This window comes from Giraffa tippelskirchi, chromosome X (genome assembly GCF_054371585.1).
Source record: "Giraffa tippelskirchi isolate mGirTip1 chromosome X, T2T-mGirTip1v1.2.pri, whole genome shotgun sequence".
NCBI lineage: Eukaryota > Metazoa > Chordata > Mammalia > Artiodactyla > Giraffidae > Giraffa > Giraffa tippelskirchi.
The window spans coordinates 56010073-56031404 of record NC_137289.1 but is presented as its reverse complement, the minus strand read 5'-3'; the positions used below and the strand labels follow the sequence as shown (position 1 = coordinate 56031404).

The following is a 21332-nucleotide window of genomic DNA, read 5'->3' as shown; positions in this document are numbered from 1 at the left end:
AATAGGTGGTTATCAATGTGGACATGATGATCAGAGATTATAAATTTGTGACCCGGAGAAAGTTACTTTACCACTCTGAGGAAGAGGGTTTTAACCTTGAAAATGTGCACAGCAGTAATTATTATTCATGGTTACAAGAAGGATTAAGTGAAAAAAATCGCATGCACTCAATATATACAAAATAATAAGTGCTGGATCTGGTTGACTTATTTGGCGAGGATGGGTCCAGGGAAGCAGGCAACTGAGGGTTTCCTTTAACTACTTCCCAGATGAGAAGCTCTCCATTCAAGGGTCTAAGCCTTCAGGAAAATACAGGAGCAAAATTATCGGGCAGTGTTAACTCTTGTGAGCCATCCACGGGCATGTGCATTAGAGCTACAACTTAATGTTTCTCTCTGAGTGCCTCCCCTTCCTCCCTAGAGAGCTATAAAGTCCAGGAGCAGAAGAATGGAGTCTTTTTCAGAAATCTATGTACAGACATGTTCTAACTGTCTGCCCGTAGTCACTGAATAAATGAGTGAGCAGAGCTTCCTTCACTAACCTCATCTGTCCCTCACCATAAGGTTCCCCATTCTCCCCCAGCTAGGTTCAAAGTCCGAGCAATGCCTATGCTGAGGTGAAAGGAGATATAGGTTACTAGGAGCATAGGAAGACGCAAGAATGGGCCCTTCTGTCTTAACAATGAGGTTTTCAGGGAACCCAGATTTCTCCCAACCCCCTCACCTGAGTACTCTGTGCAGTTGATCTTTGAGGTAGAAGAAAGACAACCTGAGCTCCTGGAGGTTTTCCAGCTGCCCAAGCCAGATGAGAAAATACCTGAAATTCCTTCCCTTATAAGACTCAAAGCTGAGGTTAGACAAACTAAGGCTGCGCAGGTGGATCATTCTGGAAAAATGGGTCATGACCTCACTCAGATAAGCTTGATCCGTTTCCAGATGATCAATGCACCCCAGATCCACAATCTGAAGGATCCGTGTGTTGGCAGACATTCTACTGATTTGCAAATCTCTGCAGCAGAGGTGCAAGAACCCAGAGCTCTGCTCAACTTTATTACAGAGGAAAGTGAGAAACTGCTGTGTTCTCAAGGTATTATTGAGGGAAATATCCACTAGTAATGCCATGGTTTCCTGAGCTGTCTCAACCTCAGACCTGGAATTACCAATCCCAAGGCACCTGGCACTATGATGCTGAGTGTTTTCTAAGTTAAGGACAGTGTGCTGAGGGGATATGCGTGACTGTAAACACAAAGGGAATGCGATCCTGACGTGAGAGCATGTTGTCTTATACTTTGAGTTGTGCCTTAAATCTAGGATCCTCAGTTTGTGGCCCCTGTAAGGAAAGGAGAAGACACAACACATGAGATGTGGTTGATTGGAACATAACCCAGCAAGATCAATGATGGGAAACAGAGAGAGAACACCTGAATCCTGGTTTTCACTTCATCACCATTCACCAGGAAGTTCTTTCCACACAAATTGAGCATCTTTCATCCTTTCCCCACACTTCCTTCACCTCTGGTCTTGCCCTGTCTCAATGCCCACGTCCCACTTCTATGTAATCACACTCAAATTCATACATAGTACCCTCAATCACCTCTATTCTTTAATCAACTCTATAAGACAAGGAAATACTGAATGTGACCCCAACTGCTGAACTCATTGGCTAGTGTTGGGAGAAGGTTAGATACTCCCCTGCCGCAGGCTACAGCATACCCTCCTGCTGACTCCCTATAAATCTTCTGGTCGTAAACTTACCTAGAGGAAGAGTTCTGGGCTGGGGGGATCGGCAGACCATCAATCATGGCTTCCAAGATGTCATAGTATGGCTCTTGTGCCTTCAGTGACCCAAGATGAAGACAGTGAAAAGGCCACACCCTCACCATTGCCTTTAGGATCTTCTTATGCCCACCAAAGAAGGCAGCGTTGAACAATGGAACAAAGAGATCTCTTGGGATTTCCTCCAGAGCATGCATCACTGCAGGCTCACTACTCAGCAGACTCTTTGCAGCAAGCTCGAGGAGTGTGGCTGTGGTCTTTTGGTCCATCTTCACAAACCTGCTTCAGAGTGGAGAATATTAGAAGTTCTGAGAAGAAATATATAGTCTCTTGTCTGTTTCCGGGGATAGCTATGGACAAAATGCTTACTGAGTAAGTATATGGGCTAATTATATGGCCAACTTAAGTGACCTCTCCTCTGGGAATAGAATGAAAATAGACTTGCGTGTGGATTTAATTAGATATATGCACACATAGGCACGTTTACATAAGATAAAATGCCATTAGAAGTCATAGGTAAGTTGGCAGAAGCCGATCTTGACCGTCCTCAAATTATTTCTTCCCCAAAAGATACAAACCAATAAGAAGCAAAATGTGCATCAACATAAAAGCCTCATAATTCCTTTAAAATGGGGAATGCCAAAAATTCAAAATAATTGTGAATAAAACAAATTTCATGAAATCTCAGCATGATTTTTCATACTCCCATGACTAGGCTTTGTGGTAAGAAAAAAGACAGACATAGAAATCTCCCAAGAGATAGAGAGGAAGGAAGATGGGAAAGGGCTTAAAGGAGATCTAAAACTACAGCAGAATGACTAAGCACAGAATAAATCTAAAATTCCTAAAAAGGTGTCCTAGATTATGAGAGCATGGACTACAGGGGAGGAATTCCTAATAGGAACTCTTTAAGGGACACGGATGAATTAAAAGTGCAGTTTTTGAAAGATACAACTTTTTTAGGGAAGAATAAGGCAATGAAGAAGGGAGAAGCCTCAGCTGGCCCTTGGGTAATGATGGGAAAAATAAACAGAAGGGAAAATTAAGGCTCTTTCAATACATAAGAAAACCACAAATCAGAGTACCATGACTTCTCACTCAATCGCCAAAACAAACAAACAAAATGAAAGGCTGACATAAAGATTTTATATTCAACTAAGGAAGCTACTAGAGTAGGGATTAGTCTTCAGCCTGGCCCACTAACCCAAATCAAGCCCACTGCTTCATTTGATATATAAAGTTTGATTGGAACAAAGCCACGATCTACCATTTATGTATTGTCTCTGAATGCTTTGGCACTGCAGTTGCATAGTTGAGTAGAGTGACAGCGACACTGCGACCCGGAAACTTACAATATTCGCTACACGTCTCTTTACAGAATATTTGCCAGTAATCTTCTAAAAGAAGAACTGAGATTGTGTCCCAACAGGTGATGAGGAGGAAAACGTCACCAAAGTATCTAACGGTGAGTATTTTACATGGCAATACTAAAATCAACATGGAGGAAAGGGGAGAAGACTAATGTACACAAGTTTTATGTTGTGAAAAAACAGAACATGTGCAAGTAAAAATGAGAGAAAGGGGAAGAGTATAAGAAAATAGAACAACCTTTTTATCATAATGAAATAGGGGAGTGTTAGCTGATACTGGAGGAAAAAATGCATGGATTAGAGAGTAAAGTGTTAAGGAAATAGGTGCTTCAGGATGAGTTTTAACAATGCATTAACTATGATGATTTGAGATACCAAAGGAGAACTTCAGGCAAAGATGGTCTCAATAAAGGACAGAATGGTATGGACCAAACAGAAGCAGAAAATATTAAGAGGAGGTGGCAAGAATACACAGAAGAAGTGTACAGAAAAGGTCTTCATGACCCAGATAATCATGACGGTGTGATCACTCTCCTAGAGCCAGACATCCTGGAATGTGAAGTCAAGTGAGCCTTAGGAATCATCACTATGAACAAAGCTAGTGGAGGCGATGGAATTCCAGTTGAGCTATTTCAAATCCTGTAAGATGATGCTGTCAAAGTGCTGCACTCAATATGCCAGCAAATTTGGAAAACTCATCAGTGGCCATGGGACTGGATACGGTCAGTTTTCATGCATTCCCAAAGTAAGCCAATGCCAAAGAAAGCTCATGCTACCGCACAACTGCACTCATCTCACATGCTAGTAAAGTAATGCTCAAAAATCTCCAAGCCAGGCTTCGGCAATACGTGAACCGTCAACTTCCAGATGTTCAAGCTGGTTTTAGAAAAGGCAGAGGAACCAGATATCAAATTGCGAACATCCGCTGGATCATCGAAAAAGCAAGAGAGTTCCAGAAAAACATCTATTTCTGCTTTATTGACTATGCCAAAGCCTTTGACTGTGTGGATCGCAATAAACTGTGGGAAATTCTCAAAGAGAAGGGAATACCAGACCACCTGACCTGCCTCTTAAGAAACCTGTATGCAGGTCAAGAAGCAACAGTTAGAACTGGACATGGAACAACAGACTGGTTCCAAATAGGAAAGGAGTACCTCAAGGCTGTATATTGTCACCCTGCTTCTTTAACTTATATGCAGAGTACATCAGAGAAACGCTGGGCTGGAGAAAGCACAAGCTGGAATCCACATTGCCAGCAAAAATATCAATAACCTCAGATATGCAGATGATACCACCCTTATGGCAGAAGGTGAAGAAGCACTAGAGCCCCTTGATGAAAGTGAATGATCAGAGTGAAAAAGCTGGCTTAAAGCTCAACATTCAGAAAACTAAGACCATGGCATCTGGTCCCATCACTTCATGGCAAATAGATGGGGAAACAGTGGAAACAGTGTCAGACTTTATTTTTCTGGGCTCCAAAATCACTGCAGATGGTGACTGCAGCCATGAAATTAAAAGACCCTTGCTCCTTGGAAGGCAAGTTATGACCAACCTAGACAGCATATTGAAAAGCAGAGAGCTTACTTTGTCAACAAAGGCCCGTCTGGTCAACGCTACGGTTTTTCTAGTGGCCATGTATGGATGTGAGAGTTGGAGTATAAAGAAAGCTGAGCGCAGAAGAATTGATGCTTTTGAACTGTGGTGTTGGAGAAGACTCTTGAGAGTCCCTTGGACTGCAAGGAGATCCAACCAGTCCATCCTAAGGGAAATCAGCCCTGAATATTCATTGGAAGGACTGATGCTGAAGCTGAGACTCAAATATTTGGCCATCTGATGTGAAGAGCTGCCTCATTTGAAAAGACCCTGATGCTGGGAAAGATGAGGGCAGGAGGAGAAGGGGACAACAGAGGATGAGATGGTTGGATGGCATCACCGACTCAATGGACATGGGTTTGGGTGGACTCCAGGAGTTGGTGATGGACAGGAAAGCCTGGAGTGCTGTGATTCATGAGGTCGCAAAGAGTCGGACACGACCGATTGACTGAACTGACTGAAATATATCTTAATCATAAAACATGAACATGTCTTAATCATAAAACCATAAACTCAGAGTGAAGATATAATCTGCAGGAATATTTATGCACCAGGAGTACTGCAAACTCCTTCAATGAGGTGGATGAAACTGGCGCCTATTAAGCAGGGTGAAGAAAGCCAGAAAGAAAACCACCAATACAGTATACTAATACATATATATGGTATAGTTAATCGGTAAAGATAACCCTGTATGCGAAAACATCAAAAGAGACACAGATAAATAGAACAGTATGATGGACTCCATGGGCGAGGGCAAGGGCAGGATGATATGGGAGAATGGCATTGAAGCATGTAAATTATCATGTGTGAGGCGAATCGCCAGTCCAGGTTCACTGCATGCTATAGGGCGCTCAGGACTGGTGCGCCAGCATGTCCCGGAAGGATGGGATGGGGAGGGAGGTGGGAGGGGGCTTCTGGAGGGGGAAAACATGTACACCCATGGTGGATTCATGTCAATATATAGCAATACAAATACAATATTGTAAAGTTAAAAAGTAGATAAATAAACTAATTAAAAAGAAAAAGTAAATAGGGACGCATATGTGGATAAAATAACAGTAGTAAGAGAAAACAATAACAATAGAAGATTTAATACATCAAACTCAGTCTAAGGCTGATCAGATTGTATGAGACTAGAGAAAAGGGTGGTCCCGAGGTGGCAGAGGAATAGAATGGGGAAACCAGCCTCTCCCCCACAAATTCATCAAAAGATCATTTGAATGTTGAGCAACTCCCACAAAGAAACTTCTGAGCACTGGTGGAGGACACAAGGCACCCAGAAAGGCAGCACAATCTCTTCGAGAGGAGGTAGCACAACATACAAAAGAAGAAAAGAGAGACTAAAGATTTAGGGACAGAGAACTGTCCTGGGGACGGAGTGGTGAAGAAGTAGAATTTTCCACACAGTAGGAAACCCTCTGACAGCCATGTCTGTGGGGAGTTTTTGAATCTCAGAGGGCAGCAACCTGGAGAGATAAAGAAAACATAGAATACCCGTACCTAACAGCAACAACACGGGGAGATGGAGAAGTGGCAAAGATGCTTGCATCCGCCACCAGCAAGAGGGCCTGGGCAGGGAGGCGCGGGCTGCATCATCGGTCCTTAGGGAAAGAACTGGGCCTGAATGCCCTGAGGAACATCTGAGGGACCTAATGTGAGATAGCAACCCAAACCATGGGATCGCCGGGGAGAACAAAAAAAAAAAAAATCCTTTCCCATGAAAGGTTCTAATGCCGCACAGTGACCCCTGGCACACTCACAGAAGAAATGATTGTGTAAATATTATAGGAGAGGAAGCCGGCTGCCGTATAGGGCCCTCTATACCCGGAGACAGAGAGGTAGGTTTGTGACACCCAGGGCCAGAAGGCAAGGAGCTGCTGCAGTCTCGGCCCCAGAGACCACATCTTCCACCAAACAGTGAGCAGGCTCCCAGTAGCTAACCATGTATTCCAGGGATCCTGGATGGTTCACACCTGCCAGGGATGTCACAGCCTGAGATCAGCTCCTGAGAGGAGACACATGGCACACCTGGGGCTGTGCTCTTGCAGCACACCAGGGCAATCAAGTGGCTGTAACCAGGGAGGTGCATAAGACGCATGACCCACCTGGGACAGTGCACTAGCCAAGCACCTGGTCGCCTGAGCTGCTTGGACCTGGGAAGGGCACAAAACGCACAGCCCATCTGGGTCTGTGCACATGTGCAGCACACAAGAACCTCAGTGGGAAGTGCACGAAATGCAGGGCACACTTGGGACAGTGCCCTTGCAGAGCACTCTGGAGCCTGAGCAGTGTGGACCCAGAAAGTACACGCCACCTTGGGCTGGGGCCAAACCACTGTGGTCCATCCACTGTGATCACTTCCCACACGTGCCAGTGGTATATGTTTGCAGTGTCCCTCTCTCCCCACAACACAAATGAACAAGTGAGCCTAAATCAGTGGCCACATTCACCCCCTCTTGTCAGGGTAGTAAGTAGACACTGAAGAGATCTGCAAACAGAGGATGCCAAAATAAAGAAAGAAGGGGGAACTGCTCTGGAAGTGACAGGTGCACCAGATTAAAACACTGCAGTTAATGCTGAGACTGGGAATAGACCTTGGAAACAAGTACAAGCTGAAACAAGGGATCAGCTGACACTGAAGTGACCCCACACTGCCCATGGTAGCTCCAGAGAAATTCCTAGTTATAATTTCACTATTATCACATTTTAACTTCTTTAAAAATTTCAAATCTTTTTTATTCTTTGAACTTTCATTTTATGGCCTACAATTACCTTTAAAAACACTTTTTTAAACAAATAGCCTAAGTATGTTTTTTATTTTTGTGATTGATTTTGCATTTATTTTTTATATTGTAGTTTTAAGAGTCTAACTTCTGTTCTAGGTTTTTAAAATTTGATATCTGATATTTGCTATCAATTTTGTACGTTTAAGAATCAATTGTTTAGTATCCATTTTCACTTAGGGATTTGATTACTGGCTTAGTTGCTCTCCCCCCTTTTCACTCTCCCTTTTCTCCTCCAGGCTACCTCTATCTCCTTCCTCCCTCTTCTCTTCTCTACATAAGTCTGTGAATCTCTCTGGGTGTTCTGAGCTGTGGAGAGCACTTAGGGATTTCATTACTGGCTGGATTGCTCTCACCACTTTTGACACCCACTTTTCTCCTCCTGGTCCCCTATTTCTCTTTCCTCCCTCTTCTCTTCTCTACATAACACTGTGAATCTCTCTGGGTGTTCCCAGGTGTGGAGAATTGTTGCACCATTAACCTAGGGGTTTCATCTTCTGTGATGTATAGATGAAGAGGTCTTGAGGCAACTGTAAGTGTAGGACCAAAAGCCACATGCAGGACGTTTCACTCCAGAACGTTAGAACATTTGAGAATTCTGGACTCCAGGGAACATTAATAGATAAGAGCTCACCCAAAAGTCTCCATATCTGCACTGAAACCAAGATCCACCCAAAAGACAACAGGTTCCAGTGAAAGACACACCATGCTAATTCTCCAGCAAAACAGGAACAGACCCTGAACATTAAAGAGGGGCTACCTAAAGCCATGCCAAAGCCAAAAACACGCCAAAACTCACTCCTGGACACTTCACTGCACTCCAGAGAGAAGAGATCCAGCTATGCCCACCAGAACACAGACACAAGCTCCCCAAACCAGGAGACCTTGACAAGTCACTGGTCCATCCCCACCCACAGGGAGCAGACTCCAAAAGTATAAGGAACCATGAACTTCCATCTTGAAGAAAAGGCACCTGAAACACAGCAATCTAAACAAAATGAAAAGGTAGAGAAATATTCAGCAGGTGATGGAACATGACAAAAACCCACGAAACCATACAAAAGAGGAGGAGATAGGGAGTATACCTGAAAAAGAATTCGGAATAATCAGAGTAAAGATGATCCAAAATCTTGAAAACAAAATGGAGCTACAGATAAATAGATCTAGAGTCAAGGATTGAAAAGAGGCACGAAATGCTTAAAAAGGACCTGCAAGAAAAACAGAAGCATCAATCAATCGTGAACAATGCCATAACTGCAACTAAAAGCACTCTGAAGGAAAACAATGGTAGAATGACTGAGGCGGAAGAGAAGAGAACTGAGGTGGGAAATACAATGGTGGAAATAATAGATGCAGAGAAAGTCTTTGACAAAATTCAACATGTGTTTATGATAGAAAAATTCTCCAGAAAGTAGGCATAGAAGGAACATATCTCAACATAATAAAACTCATATACAACAAACCCACAGCAAACATTATCCCCAGTGGGGAAAAATTGAAAGCATTTCCCCTAAAGTCAGGAAAAAGACAAGGGTGCGCACTCTCACCACTACGATTCAACATAATTTTGGAAGGCTTAGCCACAGAAATCAGAGAATAAAAAGAAATAAAAGAAATCCAGATCGGAAAAGAAGAGGTAAAACTCTCACTGTTTGCTGATGACATGATCCTCCACATAGAAAACCCTAAATAACCACCAGAAAATTAGTAGAGCTAATCCGTGGATATAGTAAAGTTGCAGGATATAAAATTCATACGCAGAAATCCCTTGCATTCCTAAAGAATTACAATGAAGAAATAGAAAGAGAAATTAAGGAGACAATCCCATTCACCATCGCAACAAAAATTATACAATATCAGGAATAAATTTTCCTAGAGAAACAAACGACCTATATATAGAAAATGCTAAAACACTGATGAAGGAAATCAAACATGACACAAATAGATGGAGAAATATACCATGTTCGTGGATTGGAAGAATCAATATAGTGAAAATGAGTATACTATCCAAGGCAATCTATAGATTGAATGCAAACCCTATCAAGCTACCAATGGTTTTCACAGAACTAGGACAAATAATTTCACAAAATGTATGGAAACAGAAAAAACCTCGAATAGTCAAAGCAATCCTGGAAAAGAATGGAAGTGGAGGAAACAACCTTCCTGACTTCAGACTATACTCCAAAGAGAAAGTCATCAAGATAGTATGGGACCTGCACAAAGACAGAAATATAGATCAGTGGAACCAAACAGAAAGCCCAGAAATAAACCTGTGCACCTATGGACACCTTATCTTTGACAAAGGAGGCAAAAATATACAATGGAGAAAATACCATCTCTTTAACAAGTGCTGCTGTGGAAAATGGTCAACCACCTGTAAAAGAATGAAACCAGAACACTTTCTAACACCATACACAAAAATAAACTCAAAATAGATTAAAGATCTAAATGTAAGGCAAGAAACTATAAAACTCTTAGAGGAAAACATAGGCAGAGCATGCTCTGATGTAAATCACAGCAAGATCCTCTAGGACACACCTCCCAGAGTAATGGGAATAAAAACAAAAGTGAACAAATGGGGCCTAATGAAACTTAGAAGCTTTTGCACAAAAAGGAAACTAAAGCAAGGTGAAAAGGCAGCCTTCAGAATGGGAAAACATCACAGGAAATGAAGCAACTGACAAAGAATTAGTCTCCAAAATACACAAGCAGCTCATGCAGCTCAGTACCAGAAATATAAAAGACCCAATCAAAAAGTGGGCCGAAGAGCTAAATAGACATTTCTCCATGGAAGGCATACAGATAGCTACCAAATACACGAAAAGCTCAACATCACTCATCAGAGAAATGCAAAGCAAAACCACAATGAGGTACCATCTTACGCTGGTGAGAATGGCTGCTATCCAAATGTCTACAAACAATAAATGCTGGAGAGGCTGTGGAGAAAAGGGAATCCCCCTACACTGTGGTAGCGAGGCAAACTAGTACAGACACTATGGAGAACAGTGTGGAGATTCCTTAAAAAACTGGATATAGAACTGCCATATGACCGAGCAATCCCACTGCTGGGCATGCAGACCAAGGAAAACAGAACTGAAAGAGACACATGTACATGTACCCTAGTGTTCATTGCAGCAGTGTTTACAACAGCTAGGACACAGAAACAACCTAGATGTCCACTGGCAGACGAATGGATAAGGAAGTGTTAGTACGTGTACACAATGGACTATTACTCAGCTATAAAAAAGAACACATTTGAGTCAGTTCCAATGAGATGGATGAAACTGGAGCCTATTACATAGAGTGAAGTGAGTCAGACAGAGAAACATCAATACAGTGTATAGACGCATATATATGGAATTTAGAAAGATGGTAACGACAACCCTATATGCAAGACAGCTGAGAGGGATTTATGTAAAGAACAGACATTTGGACTATGTGGGAGAAGGCGAGGGTGGGATGATTTGAGAGAATAGCACTGAAACATGTATATTACCATATGTGAAACGGATGACCAGTGCAAGTTCGATGCATGAAGCAGGGCACTCAAAGCCAGTGCTCTGGGACATCCCAGAGGGATAGGGTGGGATGGGAACTGGGAGCGGGGTTCAGGACTTGGGGACTATGTAGACCGATGGCTGATTCCTGTTGATGTATGGCAATAGGCACACAATATTGTAAACTAATTAGCCTCCAATTAAAATAAATAAATTTACACCAACAACAAAAAAGACTAGAGAATATACACTTGTCAGTGATGGATTGTAATGATCTCACAGAGATGATACCATTAATTTCTATAAAGTAGAAATATTACAAGCAATCTTATCTAATCCCAATGCAACAATAGTTGATAACAAAAATTGAAACAGAAAGGCTTTTCCATCTGAAAAAATTTTAACTCTTCTTTAAAAAGTGCTGAGTTCAAGAAATACAAAGTCAAGTTATAAAGAACGACTATGAAAAACTACACATCAGAATCTATGGGAGACATTTATAGCAGTGATCTGAGGCAAGTTCACAGCCATAAACACACTTATGGGTAAAAATAAAAGAATGAAGATAAATGAATTAAAAGTATGGCCTCAGAAAACTGAAAAGAAAACCTAGGAATAAAAGAACAACTAAATAAAACAAAAGATAAAAGCAGAAATGAATGAGACACAAAATAGAATAACAAATTGAAATCCTGTTTTTCAAAGCAGACAAGCCATAAGCTGGCTTGAAGAAGGAAGCAAGATCACAGAGACAGACAAAGTAATAGGTGAAAAGGATGAAATAATCATTGAAACTTAAAAACTGAGGGATTACTTTGTCAACCTATACTCATATCAACTTGAAAATCCACATGAAATAGGTAACTTCCTAGATAAATACAGACTACCAAAAGTCTGACTCTAGTGTTAGAAAGTTTAAATCAGCCAATTTTCACAGAAGAAATGGATAAAGTTATTACAAGAACTACCGTCACGAAGCACTTTGCTCAGATGTATTTATCAGTGAATTCTTGTAAACCATCAAAGATCAAATAGTACCAAAGCTTTATGACTTGTGTAAGAACATTTGAAAGGAAGAACACTTCCTTAACTTCTTTTAGGAAGCAAGTAGGATACTAACACATACACATAGATACCAAAACTATAAATAGAATATTAGCAAACGGCCAACAATACATTTAGAAAGTAATATACTGTGACAAAGTGGGATTTATTCCATTAATACAAGGCTGGCTCTATATTAGGAACTTCACTGATATCATTCACCACGGTAACATATTTAACGACAAAGACCCTGATGTTGAGAAAGATGGAAGGCAAAAAAGTAGGGGGCAGCAGAGAATGAGATGGTTAGATAGCATCACTGACTCAATACACATGAATCTGAGCAAACTCTGGGATATAGGGGAGGACAGAGGAGCCTCAGTTGCAAAGAGTCAGACATGACACAGCAACTGAACAACAATAATCATATGACTATCACCATAGATGCCAAACCAATCTTTGGGAAACTTCAATAGGCATTAGTGTTAAAAAAGAGAAAACTCAAGAAATAGGAATCAGGGATGCATTATGACATGATAAATGCTATGTAAGAAGTTCCTCATGCAAGTACTTTATTTATATAAGTACTTTATACTGGAGGTTTTCCAATAAGGTCAGGAATAACCAGTGTATGCCTAATACATCACTCCCATTCAGTCTTCAACAGCAAGCACTAGTCAGTTGACTAGAGAAACCAAAAAGATTTTTAAGAATGGAAAAGGAGAGGTAAAGCCACCTCTACGTGCAGGTGATATCATAGCACACCTGAACAGTCTTATAGAAACCATGACAAATTAACTAAAATAAAGAGAATTCAGCAAGGTAGTAGGATATAAAGTTACCTACAAAAATTATTAGTCTTTGTTTCTACACACACACACACACACACACACACACACACACACACACACACACACACAGAGCTGGAGGACACTTTAGGAGAGAAAATCCCATATACAATAGCGATAACAAAGAGTGAATGTATAGAAATCAACTTAACGAGAGCATCTATACAAGGATAATTTGTAAACACTTTCGAACAACATAGAAGGAAACTTGAATAAGTAGAAAGATTTTCAATGACCTTAGATAGAATAACTCAGTATTAAAAAGATATTCATTCCCTCTAAAGTTATGTATACATTGAATATAATCTCGAAAATATCAGCGAACATTTTTATGAGTTAGACCAATGGATAATTTAGTTCATATTTTTTAAAAAACATGCAAGAATAGCCAGGATGTAAGTAAAAAGGAAAACCTATGAGTGAATAGTAATCATATCAGACATAAAAGCACACTATAAAGCCCCAAATTTATACCAGTGGGGTACCAGTACAGGAATAGACTAATAGGCCAGTGGCATCGAATAAAAAACTCAGAATAACACCAGTTATATTTTGGGATTTTTCTATGTGATCCAAAGGCATGTAAAATCACTGAGGCAAAGATGAACATTCAATAAATGATGCTGGAACAACATTAAAAAAAATTAGTGTAGATCTATGATCTACCATCCACAAAAATAAACTGTAAATGGGTTTAGGCATCTAAACAAAAAAATGAAACCATAACAAAATCTTGAAGATAATAGGGCCGAATTCTTCTTCAATATCAGCATTGGGAAAGGCTTTCTAACTCTGACTGAAACTTCCAGAGGTGATTAAAGAAAAGAACATTCTATGTGACGAGAAAAGATTTTTTTAATGTATGGCAAGTGAAAGTGAAAGTGGCTCAGCCATGTATGACTCTTTGGGACTATGACTCTTTGTGACTCCATGGACCTCCATGGAATTCTCCAGGCCAGAACACTGGAGTGGGTAGCCATTCCCTTCTCCAGGAGATCCACCCAACCCAGGGATCGATCCCAGGTCTCCTGCTTTGCAGGCAGACTCTTTACCAGCTGAGCCAGCAGGGAAATCCAAGAATACTGGAGTGGGTAGCCTATCTGTGCTCCAGAGGATCTTCCCGACCCAGGAATTGAACCGGAGTTTCCTGGCTTGCAGGCGGATTCTTCAGCAGCTGAGCTAAATTGAAAGGCATTGGAGAAACTGGGATAAAGTATTTGCAGGATGCCCCACGGACAAATGAATAATAGTCCAAGTATACACACAGAAGTCAAGTACTGCAGGACAAAGGGCTAATATTTCCTCAGGAAAATGGGAAAAGCTATGAATAGAGAATTCACAGTATATATATAATGTGTCAAACTTCCTCATAATTAGACAGATACATACTAAAACAAGGGCTTCCCTGGTGGCCCAGTGGTAAAGAATTCACCCAGTATGCACAAGATGCAAGAGACTCGGGTTCAATCCCTGGGTGGGGCAGATCCCCTGGAGAAGGTAATGGCAACTCACTCCAGTCTTCCTGCCTGGAGAATCCCATGGACAGAGGAGCCTGGCAGGCTGCAGTCCATGGGGTCACAAGAGTCAGACAAAACTGAGAAAGTAAACCACCACCATACTGAAACAACACGGAGATATCATTTCCCACCTGCCACGACAATAAAGGTCACAAAGATAGGGAAACACATTCTGATAGTGAGGCAGTGAGGAAAGAATCCCAGTGGCCAGCGGTACAACTCTTCTGGAGAGAAATTTGGAAATACCTAACATAACTACAGATGCATTTAACATTTGGCCCAACAATCCTACTGCTGGGAATAAAACTTGAAGAGATATTTCTACCAACACAAAAACACGTGTACCCAGGGTTATTCACTGCACCATTGTTCGTATTAATTAATACGAAATGTTGAAAACAACTGAAATGCCCCTATAGAAGCCAGTGTAATCCAATGTAGCTGTAAAAAAGAACGAAGGAGTACAGAATAAGGAGGTTTTTTTAATGGAATGCTGTTTCTTGCAAAAGGAAAAGTGCAAAGAAGCTTTAGAAAATGCAATCTTTCATTTAATAAACAATGGAACATAGGAAAACCCGTATGCATTTATTCATTTGCGTAGAGGAAATACAGGGAAGATTCAACCAGATAACCAGATTGGTTATCTACAGGGGGACTGTGGAAAAGACATGGGGAATGGGAAGGCTGTAGAAGGTGTGGGGAAAGAATCATACTCCTACAGTATGTGTTTCTGTGTAGCCCTGAGTCTGAATTTAAAGTCTGGCATATCAATAAGAACCACAAAAATAATTAGATGCAAACAAATACGATTTTTAAAGGAGCGCAACACGATCGAGGCATTTTATTTTATTTTATATTTTTGATCGAGGGATTTTAAAGAGAGCAAGAAATGATTAGTCACAAAATTGAAGCTAATCACAGGTAAGGAAAGAGGGTTGTACAGAGGGTGGACAGGAGAGTTGGCCGGCGAGCAATTTAATCGATCGCCTTTCTTATTAATCCCCAAACTTTGGTCCTAGGTAATTTCATTTATATCGGTAGAGACGTAGTTTATAGAAAGAATACTTTTGAGATGTACCTGACTGGAAGAAGAGTCGGAAAATAGTTGAGACGTCCAAGACCCCAGCAGTGGCAGCGCGCTCCTCCCTCTCCTCAGCTCACCGCCAGCAAGCCGCAGAAGAGCACGTGATTGGTGTAGTTCCGGTCACATGCCACGCACTCACTCAGTCAGTTCGGTCCCGGGAGGCGGGGCCAAAACACAGACCCGCCCACGGGGAGTGAGGGCAGAGAGGGTTATGGGTGAGAGGGTTCCTCTCAGATGCCAGCTCTGCACCTCTAGAAACCATGGTTGGAAAGCTGGGCACAAGGTCTCTCCATGTGGCCTAGATACCACCTGGCCAGGATTTCTGCCAGGCCAGGACTCAAACCCAGAGAACTGATGTCCACATCGATGAGCTTTGCAACAGAGACTGAACTTAAAAACGATTGGCCCCTTGATGAAAAAGAGGCTTTTCAGGTGGCGCTAGTGATAAAGAGTCCGCCTTCCAGTGCAAGAGATGCCAGAGTCAGGTTCGATCCTGGGTCGGGACGATCCCCTGGAGGAGGTCACGGCAACCCACTTCAGTATTCTTTTTTTTTTTTCACTCCAGTATACTTGCCTGGAGAATCCCATGGATGAGGAGCCTGACGGGCGACTTAGCACTTGATGAAAAAAGCCATCAGACTTTAGTGTCCACATGGCTCTCCTATGGTAAATAAGGAGTTGAGTCCACACCAGATAGGGAATATGTATTCCGGCCTCTGTGCAGTTAAGCCAGCATAGCAATGACATTGACATTTGACAAAAGCAGCATAAAGGAGAAAACTGCATGCATGCTAAGTCGCTTCAGTCTTGTCTGACTCTTTGTGACCCCATGAACTGTAGCGCACCAGGTCCCTCTGTCCAGGGGCTTCTCCAGGCAAGAATCCTGGAGTGTGAGGCCATGCCCTTCTCTGGGGAAGAAGAAAACTGCGACCCCTTTAAGAACAAGAGGCATTCAGGGTATTTGTGTCCAACCTTCTCAGTGTGCAATGTGGGAGACCTCGGTTCGATTCCTGGGTTGGGAAGATCCACTGAGAAGGGATAGGCTACCCACTCCAGTGTTCTTGGGCTGTCCTTGTAGCTCAGCTGGTAAAGAATCCACCCATCAGTGTGGGAGACCTGCGTTTGATCTCTGGGTTAGGAAGATCCCCTGGAGAAGGGAAAGGCTACCCACTTCAGCATTCTGGCCTGGAGAATTCCATGGACTGTATAGTCCATGGGGTCGCAAAGAGTCGGACACGACTGAGCAACTTTCACTTTCACTTTCTCCCTGAAATCCTGATTCCACTGTTTATTTCCTGTTCTCTTCCCAATTGTTTACCACTTTTCAGAATACAATACATTTTATTTGTATGCTATTTCTCTAAATTGGCCATCTCCTTCTGATGGAAAAATATAAATTCCTGGAGGGCAGGAATCTTTGTTTATTTGTTCATTAACATATCCTTATACTAATGCCTGGTATAATGTATACTTCAAGATTTGTTCAAGGAATTGTTCTCCAGCCACACTAGCCTCTTTTTTGTGCCTCTGACCCTAACTCTCACTCACCAAGCATGTTCTCACACCATTATATATTTTCCTGCAACAACCTGCCCACAGATGTTCCTATAACCACCATCCTTACTAAGCTCACTTCTCTGCTCACCTTAGCAGCCAAGGCTTACTTTTCTTCATGGCACTTAGCATTTGATCATAATTTTTCTGAGTATGTTTTGTTTCTCTGATTTGTTGTTGTTGTTTTCACTTTGCTTTAGTTTAGTTTTGCTTTTTCCTGTTCTCTGTCTACACTTCTTTCTTATACTCTTTTAATTGCTGCTAAAGAAGTAAACCATCCATGACTGTTCTAATTTTTGCCATATAATGTCATCTTTCACTAGATGGGGGTAATGGCATTAAATATCTTAAGACTGGATCCCTGGGTTCATGACTTTACCACTGAGTGGTACCATAAGCTCCATGACCTTGGCCTGGCGCGTTAACACTTCCAAGATTTCATTATCCATCATCAAAAGGAGAATGACAATTGATGTCACTTCTTGACTGTTGATAGGCTTCCATTTAGATAATGCATATATAGGGCTTAGCAGAACACTTGACAGTGATGATAAATGGAGGATTATTATCGTGATCATTGACTGTATGCTATCAGAATTGAGCGTCAAGAGATCTAGGCTTCTTCCTAGTCTCTGTTGCTTAAAAATATATTGCAATTTCCACGAAGTTACCTTAAAGCACACTGTGCTTTAGATTCTGCTTCAGTCCAAAAGAATGACAATGCCTATCAATACTGTTTCCCATAAGTAGTTTAAGGAAAGTCTTAAGTATTTAACTCATCTCCAACCCAGTATCACTTTTTTAATGGGTAATGGTTGGTTGAAGTGCTTCCAGTGTCCAGACAAATTTCTAAAGAACCTCAGGCAAGGGTAATGAATAATCCTGTTCTCTGTTGCTCAGAGGAACAGACATTAGCCCAGCCTAATGTCAGGTTCTGCCCAAAGAACCTGAGCAGAGAACAACTGAGAGGTCCAATTCAGGTGCCACTTGTACAGACAGTAACTGGGCAGATTGCAACGATAATGCACTTAATGTCTTCCTCTAGATGGACCACTCAGGGGTGAAGATAAGAGCAACAGAAACTTTTCAAAAGGAGAATTTTAAGGTATCTTATTTTCCCCTATAAGAATTTTGAAAACTGGCTTCTCATATTTTTAATTTGCAAAGGATGTAATTTCTAGAATATTGTAGATACACCAGATAAATGTGTTTTAGATATCCTTTTTCTAAATCTTGGTACTACAAGTGTAGTTCACTCAGTTTATGAAAAATGTTCAGCATATGACTGAACGATTGGAAATCTAGTTCTCACTGAATATTTTCAATTATCAATAGCATTATAGTTTATAAGTAAAAGTCTGACTTCATTTCTCAATTTCAGTAAATGTGTGAATGACACTCTATAGTATCTTCCTTTTGAATTTCAAATCTAATATTGCTCAGTGGATAATGAGATAGAAAGCAAGCTAGAAGAAGCCCACTTTTAAGTCTAAAATCTATCTCCCAGGTTTCAGTAAGAAGTGCAGTATTGTTGTGTTCTATACTTTCTACTTGTTTCTTTCTCTTCCACTTCTTTGCTGAGATTTTCAATTTTTTCGCTTGTTTAAAGAGAATTTGTAACTACTTGATAGTTACTTTTATGATGGTCACTTCAAACTTCTTGTCATTATTTCAACATTGTTCACATAAGTGTTGGCATCTGTCGAATGTCTTTTATTATTCAAGCAGTGATTTTCTTAATTCGGGGTCCTGTGATCTCTATCATTTCCTGGGCCTTTTGAATACCACATTCTAAGACCCTGGACCCTATTCATGTGCATTTTTGTGTGCTTCTTGGGTGCAACACACAGTGATATGTGCTCTACCCTCAGATTCCTGCTCTGATTCCACACGAGGAAAAGTGGATTCCTAACTCAGGCTGCCTCAGTGGTAGCAACCACCCAGCGCAGCCCTGGATACCGTCCCAGTCAATGTGAGGCACCAATTCACAGCCCTTCTGTAGCTTCAGAAAGGGAGTATAAGCTCAGTTCTCCTCTAGGCAGGGCTGACCCCAGGGAAGGGGGAAGGGAAGGGCAGAGCAAATAATTTGTGAAGAAAATAGTCAGGACTACATTAATGGATGCAGAAGTAGTATTTGACAAAATCCAGCAGCCGGTCATAATAAAATCTTTCTCAACACACTGGGAATAGGGGATAATTACCCCCAACTTAACAGACTCAAGGGTAGGTGCAGAGATCAGCAATGTTTGTAAGTGTCAGGGAGGAATGTAGGCACTCTCCAGAGGTAACAACTTGGGAAACAATTCCAGATGGCACAGTCCAAAACCGGAAATACAAAGAAGTGATTGACAGCTCAGGGTTGTGAAGCCTCTCACCCTCAGTCTCTCCATCTTCCCTCTCCTTTCTCCCCTGGGTAGCTCCCTCCCACACTGTCCCAACTCCCTTCTCCTGTGCCACAAGGACCAGCACTTCAAATCCAATCTGCAGGCCTTCCACCCCTCCCTGCCTCCGTTCCTCCAGTGCCCAGTGAAGGGTGTGGAGGAAGAGGGAGTGAGGGGATGGAAGGCGAGGGCCTTGCTACCTCACTGGGGGTCCAGCACTCTGTCATATCAAGACAGACCTCAGGGATGGCCCAGGAGGCTGTGGCAGGGAGGTGGGTGTGGTGGGGCTCAGGAAGGAGGGAGGAAGATGAAGACAGGAAGAGAGTGGAGGGAGGAGGGGAGCGATGAGACATAGGGGTGTAGAGACAAGGGAGAAAGAGAAAGGGAAGGGAAGAGAAGAAAGCTCTACCATGGCGGGGGTCAGAGGAGAGGCAAGGGAAAGGGGAAGCGGTGCCCCTGAGGCAGCCCTTTCCTTCCCCTGCCCCAGAACAGCCCAGGCACCGTTCCTCCAACTATGCACATGTTGGACTGGGGGTCACTGGATGCTGGTTGAAGCTTTGTCACCTGTGTGAGCTCAGTCAGACTTGGCCGTGGGAAACAGAGCAGCCAAGGGGGTAGATCGTCCCCAGAAGGAGTAAAGGGACAGTTCCCGGCTCACTGTGGGGCTGAGGGTCTTTGGCCCGCCCTTATGATCACCACTTTCTCTCCCGATGGCCCCTGTGCCTGTCTGAGTTGGATATTTCTCTGAGGAATCACAGCTGTCTCAGGCTACCTGGGGATCCTCTGGAGGACAGGCAGGATGGTGTGACGAGTGCAGGGAGGGACGGGCGGTGTCCCCCAAGAGGCCTGTCCTGCAATCTCCTCTAACACCTCTGCCCTCTGCCAAGTTGGAGGAAGGAAAAGAATGAAAGTGTTAAATGTCTGGCCATCTATTCCGCTTGCTGACATGTTGCAGTCATGCTGAGGGGGCCCATGTGGACATCACTCATTGTTGTGTGTCCATCTCACTCCTGGTAGGATGAAAGATGTATATCAAAACTGTTCCAAACAATTCCCATGCTTCTCTGAGTAAACATGCTGGGGTTTGCTCTTGTTGGAAACGAAATACCGTGATGATTGTAATCTGTTTTTGGAACAATACATAAATGCTCTAAAGGCTGGAACAAAGTCCTAGGAAAATATCATGCCTAATGAAGCAGAATCACTGACTTTCATTTTTTTTCTTTTTTATTTATTTTAATTGGAGGCTAATTACTTTACAATATTGTGGTGGTTTTTGCCATACATTTAGGTGAATCAGCCATGGGTGTACATGTGTTCCCTCCCCATCCAGACCCTCCCTCCCACCTCCCTTCCCATCCCATCCCTCAGGGTCATCCCAGTGCACCAGCCCTGAGAACCCTGTCTCATGCATCCAACCTGGACTGGCGATCCATTTCACATATGATAATATCCATGTTTCAACGCTATCCTCTCACATCATCCCACCCTCGCCTTATCCCACAGAGTCCAAAAGTCTGTTCTTTACATCTGTGTCTCTTTCTCTGACTTTTAAAAGCTAAAATGAAGTATTGCACAGTTCTAAAAATGTTGGAAGACCTCACTATACTGTATTTTCTGGGATGTGAGAGGTTGGGAAGATCCATAGCCCAGGAGAAAGCAAGTACAGTGGGAAGGACTTGGGCTGAGAGTCTGATCTATGTTAGTTTGAGCTCTGCCTTTGTCATGCTGGGTCACCTGAGAACATTCACTTAACATCTCTAACCCTTACCTCCCTTCAATACTCGAGAGGCATAATAAATTATACCCTGAATATTTGGTGCTGTGGTTCAAAGCTCAAAGATAATTTTCGTACTTGAGAGAAGAATTAGAAAAATGAAATATAG

At 42.2% G+C, this 21332-nt stretch overlaps 1 protein-coding gene across 4 annotated transcripts in view; it reads right to left on the bottom strand.

Moving 5' to 3' along the window:
• The window catches only part of LOC145536861 (melanoma antigen preferentially expressed in tumors-like), a 33487-nt gene that overhangs the window by 2226 nt on the left and 9929 nt on the right, over window positions 1-21332 (bottom strand). Inside the window, exons 1-3 of one of the 4 annotated variants that reach the window (XM_081567029.1) lie at window positions 15506-16172; window positions 1755-2054; window positions 724-1329 (exon numbers count right to left, since the gene is read on the bottom strand). In XM_081567029.1, the coding sequence (XP_081423155.1) occupies window positions 724-1329; window positions 1755-2044 (896 nt within the window). In that variant the 5' untranslated portion in view covers window positions 2045-2054; window positions 15506-16172. Of the gene's footprint in view, window positions 1-723; window positions 1330-1754; window positions 2058-15505; window positions 16173-21332 lie in introns of those variants that run through there. The other 3 variants (XM_081567031.1, XM_081567028.1, XM_081567030.1) reach the window with 3 other exon arrangements.